Here is a 17,870-nt window from a genome sequence, read left to right on the forward strand (position 1 = left end):
ACGTGGAGAAAAGTCAGGGATCTTCGGTTTTAAACCTGTATCTGCCCATAATTCACTCTGCCACCACAAGCACACGGCATAACATACGACACAAACATACTTCTAGCATCCGTAAAAAGCTAATAATCACTACCATTCGCTGGCCACCACGACAATCAACGGAAAGCTTTCAATTCCCCAACTCCCCAACTCTATTGCGAGCGGAACCCGCCCCCTAATCAGGTACTGTTTCGCTGGAGCCGAGGGCATCTCGGGACTTGTAGTCCAGTAAGTGGAACTCGTCCTCCCGGCACGCCCAGCGGCTGCGTCAAGGTCACGTGCTGCCGCCGTCTTCGGCTTGGGGACAAATGCAGGGCAGCTGCAGAGCTGGTCTGGGAGGAGTGTTTTGCGGCCCGCGGAGGCGCGCTTTATTTCCACATCGGGTGGAAGGGGAGAGTTTGGAACAAGACCTTGGTCTTAGGGCGGAGGGCGCGGGAGAGTCCGCTCTGCCGGAGCGGGGAGCAGCGGGTCTCGCCGCGTCCTGGCGGGGCCCGACTCCACACCACCTCGCGCTCCTCTGACCTGGGTTCGCCCCACTTCCTCCAGGAAACTATCGGACGCAGCTGTATGACAAGCAGCGGGAGGAGTACCAGCCGGCCACCCCCGGCCTTGGCATGTTCGTGGAGGTGAAGGACCCAGAGGACAAGGTGAGCCGGCCCCTGAGCCCCGCCGAGCCCTCCGCTCTGCCTTTCCCCGCCAGACCCGGCAGGTGCTGGTTCTTCCCCCTCCTGCTCGCCGCAGCCGCTCCGCTGCCGAGCATAGCTGGGTGCTGGAGAGAAAATCCCGGATTTGCGCTCGAGGCCACAGTTGGGCCGCTGCGGGGCTGGCTAGCGGCTCCTCTCAGCTTCTTCCCGACTGCTGCCCGACTCGGCGGAGCCCCTTCCCCGCCCCGAGCCGCCGCGGTTTTCCTGGCCTGTGAGACGTTAACTCACCTGTCTGGTAGGCGTGGTTGGTGGATTAATTGTGGTGCTGGCTGTCAGAGAATTCCGGTCACTGTGATGCCGTGACATCTAGACTTGAGGATGTCCCAGAACGGGGTGCTTCCCAAAACGAGGGAGCAGCTTTTAATTTCGATAAGTAAGGATATTAAAGCCAAAGAAAAACAAAAATCCTTAGTCGTCACCTTTCGTTTCAAAGAAGAACCAGACCAAAAGAGCGGAAATGGCAGGAGCTCTGAATAAAGAGCTTTCACATGTGAAATAAATAAAAGCTCTGAATAAAGACCTGCTCTTTCTAAGAGCAGTCACATGTCGGCTCTGTCTCAGACCCTTCACCCCTACCCCAGAAAGTTCTCAGGCAGGCTTTTGGCAACTGCTGCAGAGCAGTTCTCTGGACCTTGTCGTGTTGTGAGGTGCTTAGGACTCTGCCAATTTTTAGGCACTGAGAGCATGAAGCCCTTCCAGCTTCACCTCCCCCCCAACACTTGCTGAAGCCCCTTTTCCCTAGGTCATATTGGGTGGGCAGTATGGCTCTGAAGGCAGGTTCATTTGCACTTCCCATACCCCCAGCAAATACCAGATCTGTCCTGTGGTCTCTCTTAGTGTCCGGATTATGATAGAGTGACTTTCTTTTGGTTTCTCAAATTGCCTTTTTTTTTTTTTTTTTTTTTGCTTTAGGGCTTCAATATGTGCCACTCCTTCTAGCCAGAACACACGTCCCCCAGCTGATTCCTCATCACAAATTCAATTCTAAAAAGCACCCTTCTCTGACCACCTAGACTAGGCCAGCGCTATATCATGTCATTTTTGGCACATATCCTTCTCAGAAGCACATACCACCTTTACCTGTTGTTTGAGCCCTGCCTCATTTGGTATCAGACATGTGCGAGAATGTGCCTTTCTGGATCATTTTGCTTCTATGAAAGAGATCAGAGCACCCCCCTCCCCGACACACACACATACCCCATCAGATAAGGGTATTGGGCCCTAAGATCACATACTTTGGTCAGAGGTTACTCTCCAGTGGTTTCCCCCAACCCCCAGCCTTCAGTTCTATCCACTCATACTTTCCAGAAGCCAGTCAGGACCACATCCACTAATGAGCAAATACCCGAGGCTTGCAGCGTCCCACAAGTGTATCCTAGGGGAGGATGTGTCTGTCTCAGGGGCCAAGTGCTTGGGCTGTTGCCATATCCCCCTCCTCATGGGGAGTCTCCCTTTATTGATGTCCTTAGCCTTGAGGAGTTGGACTTCATTTTGTTGAGGGTGCCAGCCAGTGAATTTCCTTATCACAGAAAATGTCAGATTCACATGTGAGATGACTCCCAACAGGGCAACCAGCAGAGTTCAGATGAGGCAGAAGTACTGAGTACCTAGATGCCTGGTTATCAACACCCATGTGCGCCTGTCACAGTTGAGTTAACAAGATGCTGACTCTAATGGAAACAGTTACTTGAAATCCTATTTTTAAAAAAAAAAAAAAAAAGGAAAGAAAAGAAAGCATATCCTGAAAAAAAAATCAACCTGGGACATCATAAAGAGAGACACAGGTTGGTTGAAGAGTAGTATGAAAACAGAGGTGCCCATCTGACTGCCTGGAAAAAAACAGTGGAAGAGCACATGTGGGAACTGGAGCCCCACAAAGAGGCACAGGATCAGCACAAGCACTCAGGTTACCCATAAGATGGGCCCAAACTGGACTTTTCTCGAAAGGGCTCCACAGGTTGCTAAGGCTTTTGGAGAACAAGCTTTCTTCACCCTGTCCATTTTGGGATCAGTCCCACCAAATGCTTGCAGAAACTTAATGTTAATATCTGGTTAGAAACAAAACACCAGAATGAATTGCAGAGTGGAGGCAATAAATGTTCAGGTCAGAAAGTTGGCAGTTTATAGACACTCTTAATTCTCTCCATCTTGGGACAATATATCCGGGTTAGCCATGGGGGATGGGGGCACCCTCCCCTTCCTCCTCAGCAGCCCAGAGCCCCAGAGAATCCTGCAGCTCCCCAGACAAGTGGCTGGCGGGAAATCCATACTCTCCCAAGTGCCAGCAGAGAAAACAGTTCAAAGAGGTCCTCTGTCCCCATCCCCCATGGCGGGACCCCACCCCCCCCACCCACCCCCCATCCCCAGTCCCAAGCCCCATGGGGTTGGGGGAATCCGAAGTCAGGAAATACACCGGGGCAGGCCACTTGCCATCAGTTAAGAGAAAGGGAATGAGTTGGGGCTGGGTTTCTGGGGCCCACCTACACCAGCTTCTTGGCTTTAAAGAAACTCTTGAGGTGCCGCATCTGCCAGACACCGGTGGCAACCAGGATGAGGGTCTGCAGAATGGACCACCACAGCACCTGTTGGTTGGTGCTCTCGCTTGTCTGCCGGAAGCGCTCCTCTCGCCACTGTGGGAGGAGAGAAGGGAAAAGATGCCTGTCTAGAGCGCCCTCTGGGGGCAGAGCTGGAAGAGCCACTTCCCAGGAGGTCACACATTTTACCCTATCCCAGCTGGCCCAAGCCAGCCCCTCACCCTCTGGTACTCCTGCTCCTTCTGGATCAACTCCACCTGTTCCACAAGCTGCTGTAGGCGCAGATGCAGCTGGGTCAGCTTGTCCTTGGCCGCAAATTCTGCATAATCATTGGTGTGTTCACCCAACTGCATGTCCAAGTGAATGGCCTGGAATGGGGAACCCAGGAGGAGGGAGTCAGGGAGCTCACCTCCATGAACCTGCCAGAAATCTAGCTTCTACACCCCGGCTGGGCCTGACACTGGGAGTTCCATTCCTTACACACTGACTCGGTGACTGGCCCTGCTCTGGGGGTCCAGACACCAGACCAGGACCTGGCTTGTGTGGAGTATCCCCAACGATGGGACAACATGTGCAGAGAAGTAGAGCTGTGACTCTGAGCCAGGCAGTTTACTAGAAGTTTTGAATTGGGAGGTGACATTGTAGAGCCCAGAAGCGCTCAGATGCAGAATAGCTCTAAACCTCCTGTTACGAAGCCTGGTCTTTTTCCTAGGGATGGCCTGGAGCCAAGGGAGCATTTTAAGTCTGAGTGACTCCCTCCTCAGGTGTCCTTTCATCCTCAGGACCGATTCTTGGGATGCACACTTGAGGTAAAGTCCCAGCCCTACTCAATAGGCACCACCCACCACACCCTTCTCACTCTATAGAGGCTGAGAAAGGGAACGCCTGGGGACAGTGGACCTCCCGCCTGCCACACTCACCAGCTTGCCATCATAGAAGAGGGCGAACCGGATGGACTCGAGGTGGAGGCAGATCTGGTGCTCTCCTGGAGACTGAGAGGTGAAGGTGAAGCTTCCCCGAGGGCCGTACTGCCGGGCCAGGAGGTTCTAAAGGAAGCAGCCTTCAGTGAGCACAAGTTAGCCGTGTACCTGCTTCCAGGAGATGATTTCAGGAGAATCCCAGGTGCAGACCCCCGCAGGCCCGAGGGGTGGGTGCAAGGAAAATGGGATAGGTTTGGCTGGAAATTCCCATATGCCAACGTCATTGATACAGAATACAGGATTGCAAAGACCATGGCCCTCCTTGAGCTAACCTGCCTGTCAGGAAACATCCTTCAGTGAGAAATGAGGGACCAGAGAAGGCCACACATTGATGCTGGGACCTCGGGAGTGCTGCAAGGAGTAAAGGCCTGCCTCACCTTATTCTCGGGGTCCTTCACAAACACGAACAAATTGATCCACTGTGGGGAGGGCTGGTACTTTTCCATAGCAGGGTCGTATAGCTCAGTCTTGTAGTTACCTAATGGAGAGGCAACAGAGGCGCATTCCCATCCATCCCCTGACTCAGACCTGATGGTCCAGGGTGGGGGTGGGGGGACAGGAAGATCTCGAATCTGAGGAAGCTGACCATGGCCCTCTGCCTCTCCTCCCTTCTCCAGCACCACTTCTCTGCCCTCGTTAGAGTCTGCATCAGACTCGGTGCCCCCTGTCCCCCGCACAGGCAAGAGAGAGGATGCCTTGGCCAGACTGCTGTCCACCGATTACCTACCCTCCAGCCCACCCCCGCCCCCGGCAGGGGAGGGGAGGTGGGATCTGAGATGGTGCCACGGAGCCCTATTCCCCTCCCCTCTCAGGACTCTGGGTGCAGGGAGCGCAAGGCCGGAAAGGCCGGCGCGCGCACCTATGACCACGGTACCATCGGGGATCTCCTGGATGAAGCACTTCTCTTCCAGCTCGCGGACCTCGAGGTAGAAGGCGCCCCCGTGGCCCATAAGCGCCAGCAGCTGCCCTAGCAGCAGCGGCAGGCCATACCGGTGGCTCGCGCTCTGCTCCATCCCTGCCCGGGGCCAGACCCGGGCCCAGCTCCTCGAGCCCCGCAGGCCCCCGCCACCTTCGCAGGCGAGTCCACGGGTCTCCGCGCGGAGCCTGCAGAGACTGCGAACGCGCTCGCGGACTACAACTCCCGGGAGCCGCCGCGCGGCCCCGCCCCCGGCGCATTCTTGCCGACCCACGCAGCGAAGGGGCCACGAGAGCCCCCTCTCAACCCAGGCCCCGCTTCGCTTGCTCCGCGAGAAACTTGTGGAGGCATAGGTGCTGTTAGCTCTTCTTCCTGTTTGAGGTAACAGCCTCGGGGGGGGGGGGGGGGCTTGCCCTCTGCAACTTACAGGGCAGCCACCCCAGATGTGTGCGGAAAGAATGGGGATAATGGGAAGTTTACTACTTGGACTTGAACCTCGAAGAGTTTAGGATTGATTGGGGAAAGGAGGTGACATGGTGAGACGGAATGAGAAGGCCCGTGGGGTTTCGAGTCTGAAGCAGTAATTCAAGAAGGGGAGGAGGAGACGTCGCGGTTTTCATGGAAGGGATTAGATTTGACTCAAGCCTTGAAGGATGGTTAAAATCTCCCTGAGCGCGGGGAACAAGAGCAATTTAGGCAGGGGGACGTAGCATTGCCTAGCAGCCAGACCAGTTAAGGGACTGGGGGAAGAAAAGTTATAGGAACGTGGAGGGAGGAGGCAATTGGGCTGAATCTGAGGGCGCAGGAGGTGCCAAGCCTGCTAGAACAGGGGAGCCCTTCATCCAGCGTATTTTTCTCTGCACTGGTGAGCCTGGAGGGAAGAGAAGATGGCAAGCAAGCCACTGGAAAAGTGTAGGGGTACGCAACTGAACGGGGTGGGAGGATGAAGCCAACATGACAAAATGGGGACCCAGAAAAAGCAAATCTCCAGAAATCAAAAGTTTACAGTGCCCTGGGTAGAACAGTGTGGACCCAAACACTTCAACAGAAAGCTGTAGCCCAACTCAGGTAATGGGATGAAGTCTTCCACCACCTGGTGCCTGGTAGTAAGAGGTACTCGTCCGTTTATTCAGCAAATATGATGATGATGATGATGGTAGTAAGAGGTACTCGTCCGTTTATTCAGCAAATATGTTATGATGATGATGATGGTGGTGGTGGTGGTGGTGGTGGTGGTGTGTGTGTGTGTGTGTATAAAATCAGTACAGGATGTTAAGATTGACAATATGGGGGTATTGGGTGTCTCAGTCAGCTAAGCGTCTGCCTTCAGCTCAGGTCATGATTCCAGGGTCCTCAGATTGAGGCCCACATGCTTCTCCCTCTCCCTCTGCCTTCCACTCCCCCTGCTTGTGCTCACTCTCTCTCTCTCTCTGTCAAATAAATAAATAAAATCTTAAAAAAAAAAAAAGATTGACAATGTGTTTTTTAGTTACCAGGAATGGTCCCCTCATTTTAGTGGTGTAGTTCATTGGCAATCCTAGGGGAGCGTTTTTTATTTCTTCACTGGGAATGATCATTAAACAAAAATGAAAGATTCAGGTGTTAACAAAAGTCATACTTTAGAAAGGTCAAATAAGACAAAAGCTGGAAAGCATCTGTTGGATCTGAGAGCGAATTGTTCACCAAGGGAGTTAGCCAGAGGTGGGAGCAGAGGTAGAAAGCAGGCTTGGGAGGCAGAGGTGCTGTCCGTGGTCCTGATCCGTCAGTCCTCTCCAGACCAGTACCACCACTTAAAGTAAAGCTTAGGCTCTGTTTTTGTTTTGTTTTGTTTTGTTTTGTTTTTTTAAAGATTTTATTTATTTATTTATTTGACAGACAGAGATTACAAGTAGGCAGAGAGGCAGGCAGAGAGAGAGTGAGAGAAGGAAGCAGGCTCCCTGCTGAGCAGGGAGCCCGATGTGGGACTCGATCCCAGGACCCTGAAATCATGACCTGAGCCGAAGGCAGCGGCTTAACCCACTGAGCCACCCAGGCGCCCCTCTGTTTTGTTTTTAATAAAATTTGCAATCCCTCACAAGCCAATACTCCTATAAAATACAATTAAAAAATGAAACTAATCATGTATCTGGATATCACATCAATATTAAATTTCTGTAAAAATTCCTAAACACTTAACTCAATATCTGCACTTAACCTCGATGCAGACCTATAACCAATATGAACCAGTACCAGCACCCACACCACACTGTGAATACCACTCTTGCATGGCAGTGATCCATTGGCCAGACTACTCACAGGAACCTCCGAAAGGGTCAAAAGTGGAAAATGCTTGCAGCTACATGTATGTAAGGATATAGTACACCAGTGAGATTTCAAGGCACAGAACCCAGACATTAGGAAGGAGTTGGACATGACTGTCCAAGTAGCACAAGTGTTTTGTTAAAACAGAACAACCGGGGGTGGGGGTGGGGGTGGAGCTGGGTGGCTCAGTCAGTTAAGCATCTGACTTTGGCTGGGGTCCTGGGCTCAGAATTCTTGTATAGGGCCTCATGGAGGTGGGCAGGGAGGGGGGCTCTGCACTCAGTGGGGAGTCTGCTTTTCCCACTCCCTCTGCCCCTCCCCCACCCTCATGTTCTCAGGCATGCACACACACTCTCTCTCTCCCCCTGAAAGGAAGGAAGGAGGAAGGAAGGAAAGAGGAAAGAAGAACAACTGTTTCTGACCAATAACAAGACTAGGAACATAAGAGCAGTGAACCCACCCTTCTGGGATCCTCCCACTTAGCAAAAATCTCATTCCACAATGACTGCCAAGATCACTGAACCTGGGTGCCATTTGTGACATTCAAAGAAGACACTGGGGTGGTACATCTACTTGCCTCATCTGTGGTTCACCGAAGACCTCAGACTTAGGTTTTTTTTTAAAGGAGAGATTTATTGAAGAAATATTACAGCATATAAAATTGCATAAAGACTTAATTTCCACTAATACAGTGGTAGATTTGATATAATTTATAATTTAAAAACTTTTTTAAGAAATCCAGAATCAGGAACACCTGGGTGGCTCAGTCGGTTAAGCGTCTGCCTTTGGCTCAGGTCATGATCTCAGGGTCCTGGAATTGAGCACCCAATCAGGTTCCTTGCTGAGCTGGGAGCTTGCTGCTTCTTCTCCTTCTCCCTCACCCTCTGCAGCTCCTCCTGCTGGGGTGTGTGTGTGTGTGTGTGTCTGTGTCTCTGTGAAATACACAAAGATTGGGGCACCTGGATGGCTCAGTGGGTTAAACCTCTGCCTTCTGCTCAGGTCATGGTCTCAGGGTCCTGGGATCAAGCCCCGCATCAGGCTCTCTGCTCAGTGGGGAGCCTGCTTTCCCCTCTCTCTCTGTCTGTCTCTGTGCCTACTTGTGATCTTTCTCTGTGTGTCAAATAAATAAATAAAATCTTTTTTAAAAATTAAAAAAAGAAATACACAAAAACCTTTTTAAAAAAAGAAGTGGAGCCTGTTGAAATTATTCCAACTAGTCAATCCTAAACCTGCTCACTTGCTCCCTGCACCTCCCATTCCTTCCCATAAAGATACATTAAAGGCTTCTACCCATGCTTTCCTGTCACTCTCTACCCCTGGACAGACCCTGGAGCTGTCCCCTGTAGCCCTTGAGTGGTGCAGTACAGTCACTTGTCTTGGAAACTATGGGTAAGAAACTATCTTTCAATGGCAACCATCTCCTAATCTGTTGGCTCTGATTTTATGCACAGAACATTCCATCCTTACTATGCCCAGGTCAGGATGCCTTGTGGAAATAATCAGGAGGAGACATCACAAGAAAACCAGACGTAGAGTATGGAGATTTTGGCTTTTCCTATAATTACATGTCATCATTACCATTCTTCCCTCTCCCCCCACTTCTTCCTTGCTTGCTTCCCTCTGCCTTCCTCCTCTCCTCTCTCTCCTTCACTGTTTCCTTCTTCTCCCATCTTCTCTTTCATTTTCACACCTCTCTCTCCTTTTCCCTCCATACTCTTTCCTTTCTCTCTCTTTCCTCTCTCTTCCCTTTCTCCAAGCAAACATCAACTGCATACTGAGGCTGTTGCTAGTTCTTTGCTAGGCTGTGGGGAGCACCAGAGATAAATCTGAAGCAGGAGGCCATATCCTTATCTCCTAAGGCTATCAGGCTGGGAGCACCTTGCTTGTGAATGAACTATTGCAATTCAATGTGGTTAACACTGCAATAGAGGCATTGTCAAAGCACCCAGAAGAAGGAAACAAATAAGACAATGCTGCTGAACCTGTCTTAATAGGATAAAAAGGAATTAGGCAAATGGAGAAGGAGGTAGGGATGGAGGCTCAGAGCTGAGCTCCCCCCCAACTTTTGTGTGTGCTCCCTCTAAAAAATATTAATTAAGTAATTACCATAAGGAGGGACTTAACTTCTGTCATTTTGCTATTTGTTTTCTATTTCCTTATAGCTTTTATTTTGGTCCCTCTACTCTTGCTACCTTCTTTTGCATTTAGTTAATTTTTTACTCTTCTTCTACTATTTACTTTTACTATCTTCTTTTGCATTTAGTTAATTTTTTAGTTGTGAAACATTTATTTTTTTTAAAGATTTTATTTATTTATTTGAGAGAGAGAGACAGTGAGAGAGAGCATGAGCGAGGAGAAGGTCAGAGGGAGAAGCAGACTCCCTATGGAGCCAGGAGCCCGATGCGGGACTCGATCCTGGGACTCCGGGATCATGACCTGAGCCTAAGGCAGTCGTCCAACCAACTGTGCCACCCAGGCGTCCCTAGTTGTGAAACATTTAAATTCCTTTCCCATTTCCTTTTCTGTATATTTTACAGATATTTTCTTTGTGGTTACCATGTTACAGTTAATATTCTAAAGTTAAACATTCTAATTTGAATTTATACCAGTTTACCTTCAATAACAAAAAAATCTCTGCTCCTTTTTTTTTTAAGATTTTATTTATTTATTTGACAGAGAGAAATTACAAGTACACTGAGAGGCAGGCAGAGAGAGAGAGAAGGAAGCAGGCTCCCTGCTCAGCAGGAAGTCCGATGTGGGACTCGATCCCAGGACCCTGAGATCATGACCCCAGCCGAAGGCAGCGGCTTAACCCACTGAGCCACCCAGGCGCCCCTCTCTGCTCCTTTAATAGCTCTATTCTCACTCCTTTTTTGTGGTTGATATCAAATTATGGCTGTACACATTGCATGTTATGGCTACTTTATTGCTATAATTATTGATGTAAGCAATAAGCTGATTAAATCTCCAGATAATTAACCGAGTGAAAAAAGTCAATCTCAAAAGGTTACATACTGTATGGTTTCATTCATATAACATTCTTGAAATGACAAAATTATAGAAATGGAAAACATAGATTACTTGTCTGAGGTTAAGGAGACGGGGAAGGAATAGGGAAGTGGGTATGTCTTGAATACACAACATGGGAGATCCATATGGTGAAGGAAATGTTTTGACTGTATCAATGTCAATATCCTGGTTGTAACATTGCATTTACTTGGGCAAAATGTTACCATGGAAGAAGCTGGGTAAAGGGTTCACTAAATCACTCTGCATTGTTTCTACAACTGCATGTAAATCTATAATTATCTCAATGTAAAACGTTTAATTTTAAAAAATACTAAAGGGGTGCCAGGGTGGCTCAGTGGGTTAAGCCTCTGCCTTTTGCTCAGGTCATGATTTCAGGGTCCTGGGATCGAGCCCCGCATCGGGCTCTCTGCTCAGTGGAGAGCCTGCTTACCTCTCTCTCCCTCTCTCTGCCTGCCTCTCTGCCTACTTGTGATCTGTCTTTCAAATAAATAAATAAATTTTTTTTAAAAATAAAAATACTAAAAATGTCTATTATAAAATGTTATCATATGTTAATTCTGTAATCATTTGTGAATCCCAAATGGTGGTGACATCAGCACTAGTAGGATGTAGTTATAATAGCACCAAGAAATGGGTGCCTGGGATACCTGGGTGGCTCAGTAGGTTAAGCCGATGCCTTCAGCTCAGGTCATGATCCTAGGGTCCTGGGATCGAGTCCCGCATCGGGCTCCTTGCTTGGCAGGGAGCCTGCTTCCTCCTCTTTCTCTGCTTGCCTCTCTGCCTGCTTGTGTGTATTCTCTCTCTCTCTGACAATCAAATAAAATCTTTAAAAAAAAAAAGAAAGAAAGAAAGAAAGATAAATAAATAAATAAATAAATAAATAAATGGGTGCCTGGGTGGGGCTCAGTTGTTAGGTGCTTCCTTCCGCTCAGGTCATGATCCCAGGGTCCTGGCATCGAGGCCCACAGGAAGCCTGTTTCTCCCTCTCTCACTCCCCCTGCTTGTATTCCCTCTCTTTGTCAAATAAAAAAAAATATTTTTTAAAAGAGACAGAGATTTTAAAAAATAGCACTAAGAAAAACACAAGCTGTAATTCACAGAAGAAAACAAATGACCAAAAAAAAATTGCTCCATATCCGAGGAAATAAAAATTAAGAGAATAGTGAAATACAACTTTTCATTCAATTATTTTGCAAGACTAAAAAGGTTGAGAACCTTTGTCCAGGGTGTGCGGAAGTAAGCCCCAAAACACTCTGCCTATGAGACTGTAAATTGGTATGATTGAAAGGGCAATTTATAACACACACACACACACACACACACACACACAGTGTCCTACAGTAATGCTTTTTTAAAGAAACAAATGAACGGAGTTTTTTATTGCAGCAATATATATGAAAGCAAATGATTAGGGGAAAGAAATCTTACCCACTTTCATCACAGGAATGGTTAAAAAACTAAGGTATGAAACAAGATGATGTTATATTGTTGCTTTTAAGAAAAATAAGGTAAAGACGTCCAATGAGGGGGAAATGTCAACACATCCTCATTAAATTTCCCTCCCCAAGACCCAACGAAACAAAAAAGAGAACCCAAATTAGAGAGAAAACCTCCAACTTCTATGAAACCCTGAAGTAGCACAATCAGAAACTGCCAAGTTCGAAGAGCTTCCAAAATACACCGGGATATGGATAAAATACAGGAAGGACAGGAAGGTCACACCCAGACTTCTGCCCTCAAGACCCCGACTGATAGTCCTTCACCTGCGGACCACTGAGGCACCGAACGACGTTCCAGAGAGGAGCCACCTCGGGCGAGCTGTGCAGAAAGGCCGGGGCGGATGATGTCTGGGGCCGATGCGGGGACGGAGGTGGGGCGGGGGATGGGGGGAGGGATGCTTGGGACCATACAGACCAGATCAGACCAGATCTAGGAGTGGATGAATTTGGAGATGGCAAAGAAGTGGTAAAGGAGGTCTCCCAGGCTTCTTTTATTTTTTACCCCAAAGGTAAGTTGGTGCACTTCTGGTGTCATTTTTTTCAAAGTTCGGTTTTTAAAAATAGAAGCCCAGAGTGTCGCACGCAGAAATATCAAGTGAGGGATCCTCGGTTTCAATCCCGTATCTGGCCATAATTCATTCTGCGACCACAAACTGCGGGACTGGCAGCATCTGTAAACAGGTGATAAACACTAGCAGCCGCCGGAGCCACCGCGATCAACGCAGAGGAGGTTTCAATTCTGAGGGCTCAATTAGGTTGCAGGCAGAAGCGACTCTCCAATCAGATACTGCCTCGCCGTGGCCGCGGGGCATCTCGGGACTTGTAGTCCAGCCAGTGGAACTCGCTGTCCCGGCAGGCCCCGGGGCGGCGGCGGCAGGGCTACGTGGCGCCGCCGGCTGCGCTTGCGCCGGCAGGTGGGGCAAGATGGCTGCAGAGCAGGGCGTGAGGGTCGTCGGGCCCCGGAGGGGAGCGGGACTGGGCACGGTGATTCGGGCCTTCGTGTTGCTGCTGTGTTTTGCGGCCCGCGGAGGCGCGCTTTACTTCCACATCGGGGAGACCGAAAAGAAGTGCTTTATTGAGGAGATTCCGGACGAGACCATGGTTATAGGTGCGGGTGGAAGGGGAGAGTTTGGAACAAGACCTTGGTCTTAGGGCGGGGGGCGCGGGAGAGTCCGCTCTGCCGGAGCGGGGAGCAGCGGGTCTCGCCGCGTCCTGGCGGGGCCCGACTCCACACCACCTCGCGCTCCTCTGACCTGGGTTCGCCCCACTTCCTCCAGGAAACTATCGGACGCAGCTGTATGACAAGCAGCGGGAGGAGTACCAGCCGGCCACCCCCGGCCTTGGCATGTTCGTGGAGGTGAAGGACCCAGAGGACAAGGTGAGCCGGCCCCTGAGCCCCGCCGAGCCCTCCGCTCTGCCTTTCCCCGCCAGACCCGGCAGGTGCTGGTTCTTCCCCCTCCTGCTCGCCGCAGCCGCTCCGCTGCCGAGCATAGCTGGGTGCTGGAGAGAAAATCCCGGATTTGCGCTCGAGGCCACAGTTGGGCCGCTGCGGGGCTGGCTAGCGGCTCCTCTCAGCTTCTTCCCGACTGCTGCCCGACTCGGCGGAGCCCCTTCCCCGCCCCGAGCCGCCGCGGTTTTCCTGGCCTGTGAGACGTTAACTCACCTGTCTGGTAGGCGTGGTTGGTGGATTAATTGTGGTGCTGGCCGTCAGAGAATTCCGGTCACTGTGATGCCGTGACCTCTAGACTTGAGGATGTCCCAGAACGGGGTGCTTCCCAAAACGAGGGAGCAGCTTTTAATTTTGACAAGTAAGGACATTAAAGCCAAAGAAAAACAAAAATCCTTAGTCGTCACCTTTCGTTTCAAAGAAGAACCAGACCAAAAGAGCGGAAATGGCAGGAGCTCTGAATAAAGAGCCCTTCTTCCCAAGAGCAGTCACATGTCGGCTCTGTCTCAGACCCTTCACCCCTACCCCAGAAAGTTCTGAGACAGGCTTTTGGCAACTGCTGCAGAGCAGCTCTCTGGACCTTGTCGTGTTGTGAGGTGCTTAGGACTCTGTTTGCCAACTTTCAGGCACTCAGAGCGTGAAGCTCTGTTTCCTTCTGGCCCTTTTCCGCCTGTAACACTCACTGAAGGCTTTTCTCTCCAGGTCATCCTGGCCAGACAGTATGGCTCTGAAGGCCGGTTCACTTTCACCTCCCATACCCCTGGCGAACACCAGATCTGTCTTCACTCCAATTCCACCAAGTTCTCTCTTTTTGCTGGAGGCATGTTGGTGAGTGGAACCACGTGGGATTCGTAGCTTTCAGATTCTAGACCCAGCTCAGACCTGGAGACTTGGAGGTGCTTTGGATGTGAGATGAGTATGTCGGATTTGTGTTTCCTAAAAATTCTGGGTTTCCAGTGAACATCCCGGCACGGTTGCTGAACTCCTTGTGTGTGCCTTGGTCCAAGGCTCCGCTAAACTGATTCTTGCCTGTTTTCCCAGAGCTGCATAGGGCCAGACACTGTGGAGGACCAGCTGCTCATCTCTGGCAGGACAATGGAACAGGGCTGCCTCATTTCTTCTTTTCCTTGTCTGTCCCCAGAGAGTTCACCTGGACATCCAGGTAGGGGAGCACGCCAACGACTATGCAGAAATTGCGGCCAAAGACAAACTGAGTGAGTTGCAGCTCCGAGTGAGACAGCTGGTGGAGCAGGTAGAGCAGATCCAGAAAGAGCAGAACTACCAACGGGTATGTCGGGCAGGTCCTTCTGGGTGGGCTTCATCCCAGGTACCTTCCCCTGGCACATCCAGAAGTTGCATGCAGATCAAACTTGGGTTTCATTATGAAACCCAAGGGATTCACATGTCTGTGCTGCTCTGCCAAGTCTAAAAGGCAGGGTGGGTACCACTAACTCCTGTTTGTAACCAAGGAGACAGGTTCTTAAGAGGTTGTTACTGCTCTAAATCACAATGACACATGCACAGTGACAAAAGGAGGGATCGATGCTAATACCTTGGGTGTTAATTCCGTGGCTCCAGGTGCTTCCAGGAGCAGCTATTTCAAACTCCATTGTGTTGGGGAGCCAGGATGGGACCATGAGTGGCTCTGTGACCATAAGGACTGTTATGTGTTTAAGCCTCAGGGACCTCTTAATTGTCAGCTGAGGGCAGCCTTGCAGGTATTCTAGACCTGGGTTTAAAGAGAAGCTATGTGGATTTTTCCTGGGTTTTAAATATTTGTAAAACACGTGCATGCCAGATGTCCTCACTGGGCCACCAGTTTGCAGCTTGTGCCCACAGTCCTCAAGGAGCAGCTGGGGAGACCTGGGCAGAGAGGTGAGAGCATGTCCACTCCTGAGTGCTAGAGGACGGCTCTCTCTGATGGGGTGATACTGCAGCTACTTTACCTCTGCCCGAGGCTCCACGAGGGGACCAGGGGAGGGCTGTTTCTGACAGAGGAGAAGACAGGCTTAAATGAGTGTGTTCCCTGAGGTCCTCTGGCAGGAGAGGAGGAATGCAGTCCTTGGGTGGGGGGTGTCTCTTCAGGTCTTTGCAGGTACTTGAAGCTGAGTGGAGCTGCCTGGCCCTGGGTTCCCCTCCCAGTTACAGTGGTGCCAGCTGGGGCCCAGCAACCTTAAGCCCCTCTTCCTTTCTCCTCCCACAGTGGCGAGAGGAGCGCTTCCGGCAAACGAGTGAGAGCACCAACCAGCGGGTGCTGTGGTGGTCCATTCTGCAGACCCTCATCCTCGTAGCCATCGGTGTCTGGCAGATGCGGCACCTCAAAAGCTTCTTTGAAGCGAAGAAGCTGGTGTAGCCATCCCTGGCCTCACAGGCCATCCTTCCTCCCAGGCTGTGGGAGAAAGGGCCTCCTGGAACTGATTTTTCTCTGGCAGGAGGACTGGTTCCGAGCCGTGGCTATCTGGAGGGGAGAGGGGTTACAGGCACCCCCCAGCATAAGCTTAGGGCAGCAGTTTGGCTGGCTGATACTGAGCAGATGGTAGGGCAGTGCCTGCCCCCTCCCCTGGGCTCTGAGCTCTTTGCAGTAATCATCCAGGGGCTGGTAAAGCCACTGGGAGCCCCACTGGCACCTCAGAATCACAGTGTTACTGATCAGGGATGTGAGGCTGTTGTCTGGGGTGGCTGGGGGGAGGGGAGCGGGTGGGCAAGCCAGTCTTTTTTCTGTCTTCCTTTGCTAACGTGGGATTTTTGAGCAGGTGGGGGTGTGGCTGTCATTCCCTGCCACCCCGGGAACCTCACTGTACCCTCCTTGGGCCCAGACTGCTGATCCAGGATGTTTGTGTCAATGGAGGGTAGGGGTGGAGGGAGTTGGCACTGTGGGGAGAGTAGCCTGGAGCTTGACCTCATCTTCTCAAATTGGTTGTCCTTTTTGGGAGCTTGAGGAACTGGGGTCAGGCCAAGCAGAGGCCTTGGTGCTGGCTGGGGATGGGGCCTGCAGAGTCTTAGTTACTGATTTCATTTTCAATAAGTCTAGGTTTGTTACATTGGTTTCCCAATAAAAAAAAAAAATTGATTTCTTGTCCAGTGTAGTTACTGCAGTGGCTGTAACACGGAGGTGCTTGGGGAGTGTCATTTGTTCCACTGTGCAAAGCGCTTCATGTTCCAAGATGAAAATCCACCTGGGAACTTTAGTCCTTCTATCCGCTCTCCAACTTCCTGCAGCAGGTGATAGTGGGTTTGCCCAAGACCATAAAACAAGATACTTGGGGGCTTGGTGCTCAGATTTACACCATTTTCCGCTGTGTCCCCTCCCTTGTAACAAAGTGCCCTCCCTGCTTTTCCAGAGCAAGTGGAAGTCACTGTCATGGTGCTGCGAGGAAGGGCCTCGTTCAGGAAGGGAATGTACATTGAACAGAAGTGCTGTAGGTTTGGGAAGGACAGAAATCCCTGGATTGGTGGGGATGTCGATGGTTTTAACCAAAAGCTTGAGATTTTAGTAAGGACCTTGAAGGAGAGGAAGGATTCTGATACAAGGCAAAGCTGCGGGTGTTAGACAAACTGGCGAATGGAGGTCAATGGGCATGGTTCCCACTGGGGTTGAGGTCATTTGAGGAAGCTGTTTAAGGTTGGTTAGGGTTAGAAGACATTTGTACGTTACCCAGTGTTCAACACAGTTTTGAGTAGGAGAACCCCATGGAGGAGCACCTGGGTGGCTCAGTGGGTTAAGCCTCTGCGTTCAGCTCAGGTCATGATCTCAGGTCTTGGGATCAAGCCCCACATTGGGCTCTCTGCTTGGTAGGGAGCCTGCTTCCCCCCCTTTCTCTGCCTGCCTCTCTGCCTACTTGTGATCTCTGTCAAATAAAATACAATAAAATCTTTAGAAAAAAAAGAACAACAACAACCCCGTGGAGATAAAGCTTTTGAGAGAGAGCACAAGCAGAGAAAGTGGCAGGGAGAGGGACAAGCAGACTCTGCTGAGCACGGAGCCAGATGTGGGCTCCATCACACAAGACCTGAGCCGAAGGCACACACTTAACCGATAGAACCACCCAAGGCATTCCCCATGGAGATAAATTTGAGGAAGGTTAATCCAGAAGCCCGTGAGAAAAAGGGTGGGGAGACCAGTTTGCAGACTACTTGAACTGCCAGGAGGATGTAATCTGACCTCAGATTGCCACCTAGACTCCTCCACATTAAAAACAAAACCCTTTGGGACGCCTGGGTGGCTCAGTTGGTTAAGCCGCTGCCTTCGGCTCAGGTCATGATCCCAGCGTCCTGGGATCGAGTCCCACATAGGGCTCCTTGCTCGGCAGGGAGCCTGCTTCTCCCGCTGCCTCTGCCTGCCATTCTGTCTGCCTGTGCTCTCTCTCTCTCTCTGATAAATAAATAAATAAATCTTAAAAAAAAAATAATAAAACCCTTT

At 50.5% G+C, this 17,870-nt stretch overlaps 2 protein-coding genes and 1 long non-coding RNA gene across 4 annotated transcripts; 2 read left to right on the top strand and 1 right to left on the bottom strand.

Moving 5' to 3' along the window:
- The first annotated feature begins 322 nt into the window (after positions 1–322).
- On the top strand, positions 323–5,121 carry LOC123388892. The gene is made up of 3 exons (XR_006603414.1): positions 323–686; positions 4,144–4,399; positions 4,875–5,121. It is a non-coding gene; the product is annotated as an uncharacterized LOC123388892 (long non-coding RNA).
- On the bottom strand, positions 2,848–5,270 carry LOC101692170 (transmembrane emp24 domain-containing protein 9-like). 2 transcript variants are annotated; one of them, XM_004759053.3, is made up of 5 exons: positions 5,132–5,270; positions 4,635–4,735; positions 4,198–4,323; positions 3,499–3,645; positions 2,848–3,373 (listed from the first exon to the last, which is right to left on the bottom strand). In XM_004759053.3, the coding sequence occupies exons 1-5, from the start codon at positions 5,268–5,270 to the stop codon at positions 3,224–3,226; spliced, it is 663 nt and encodes a 220-aa protein (XP_004759110.1). In that variant the 3' UTR covers positions 2,848–3,223. The 2 variants fall into 2 exon arrangements, with proteins under 2 accessions (XP_004759110.1, XP_004759109.1); XM_004759052.3 differs by having other exon boundaries at positions 5,117–5,270.
- A 7,617-nt stretch (positions 5,271–12,887) lies between these two features.
- LOC101691886 (transmembrane emp24 domain-containing protein 9) lies at positions 12,888–16,520 on the top strand. Its single transcript, XM_004759051.3, has 5 exons — positions 12,888–13,111; positions 13,281–13,381; positions 14,153–14,278; positions 14,592–14,738; positions 15,654–16,520. Exons 1-5 carry the CDS (start codon positions 12,928–12,930, stop codon positions 15,801–15,803), a joined length of 708 nt encoding a protein of 235 aa, XP_004759108.1. The 5' UTR covers positions 12,888–12,927; the 3' UTR covers positions 15,804–16,520.
- Positions 16,521–17,870: the final 1,350 nt, after the last annotated feature.

The sequence above is a fragment of the Mustela putorius genome, unplaced genomic scaffold, assembly GCF_011764305.1.
Source record: "Mustela putorius furo isolate JIRA1106 unplaced genomic scaffold, ASM1176430v1.1 tig00003923_pilon_pilon_pilon, whole genome shotgun sequence".
Classification (NCBI taxonomy): domain Eukaryota; kingdom Metazoa; phylum Chordata; class Mammalia; order Carnivora; family Mustelidae; genus Mustela; species Mustela putorius.

What these genes read in the sequence shown, in the direction of transcription:
- LOC101692170 (XM_004759052.3), bottom strand. Translation starts at nt 5,270, where the DNA reads ATGGAGCAGAGCGCGAGCCACCGGTATGGCCTGCCGCTGCTGCTAGGG. An exon ending in TGAAGGACCCCGAGAATAAG is followed by an intron (nt 4,324 to 4,634) that starts GTGAGGCAGGCC and finishes TGCTTCCTTTAG; the next exon opens with AACCTCCTGGCCCGGCAGTA. An exon ending in TCTTCTATGATGGCAAGCTG is followed by an intron (nt 3,646 to 4,197) that starts GTGAGTGTGGCA and finishes TCCCCATTCCAG; the next exon opens with GCCATTCACTTGGACATGCA.
- LOC101691886 (XM_004759051.3), top strand. Translation starts at nt 12,928, where the DNA reads ATGGCTGCAGAGCAGGGCGTGAGGGTCGTCGGGCCCCGGAGGGGAGCG. An exon ending in TGAAGGACCCAGAGGACAAG is followed by an intron (nt 13,382 to 14,152) that starts GTGAGCCGGCCC and finishes TTTTCTCTCCAG; the next exon opens with GTCATCCTGGCCAGACAGTA. An exon ending in TTTTTGCTGGAGGCATGTTG is followed by an intron (nt 14,279 to 14,591) that starts GTGAGTGGAACC and finishes GTCTGTCCCCAG; the next exon opens with AGAGTTCACCTGGACATCCA.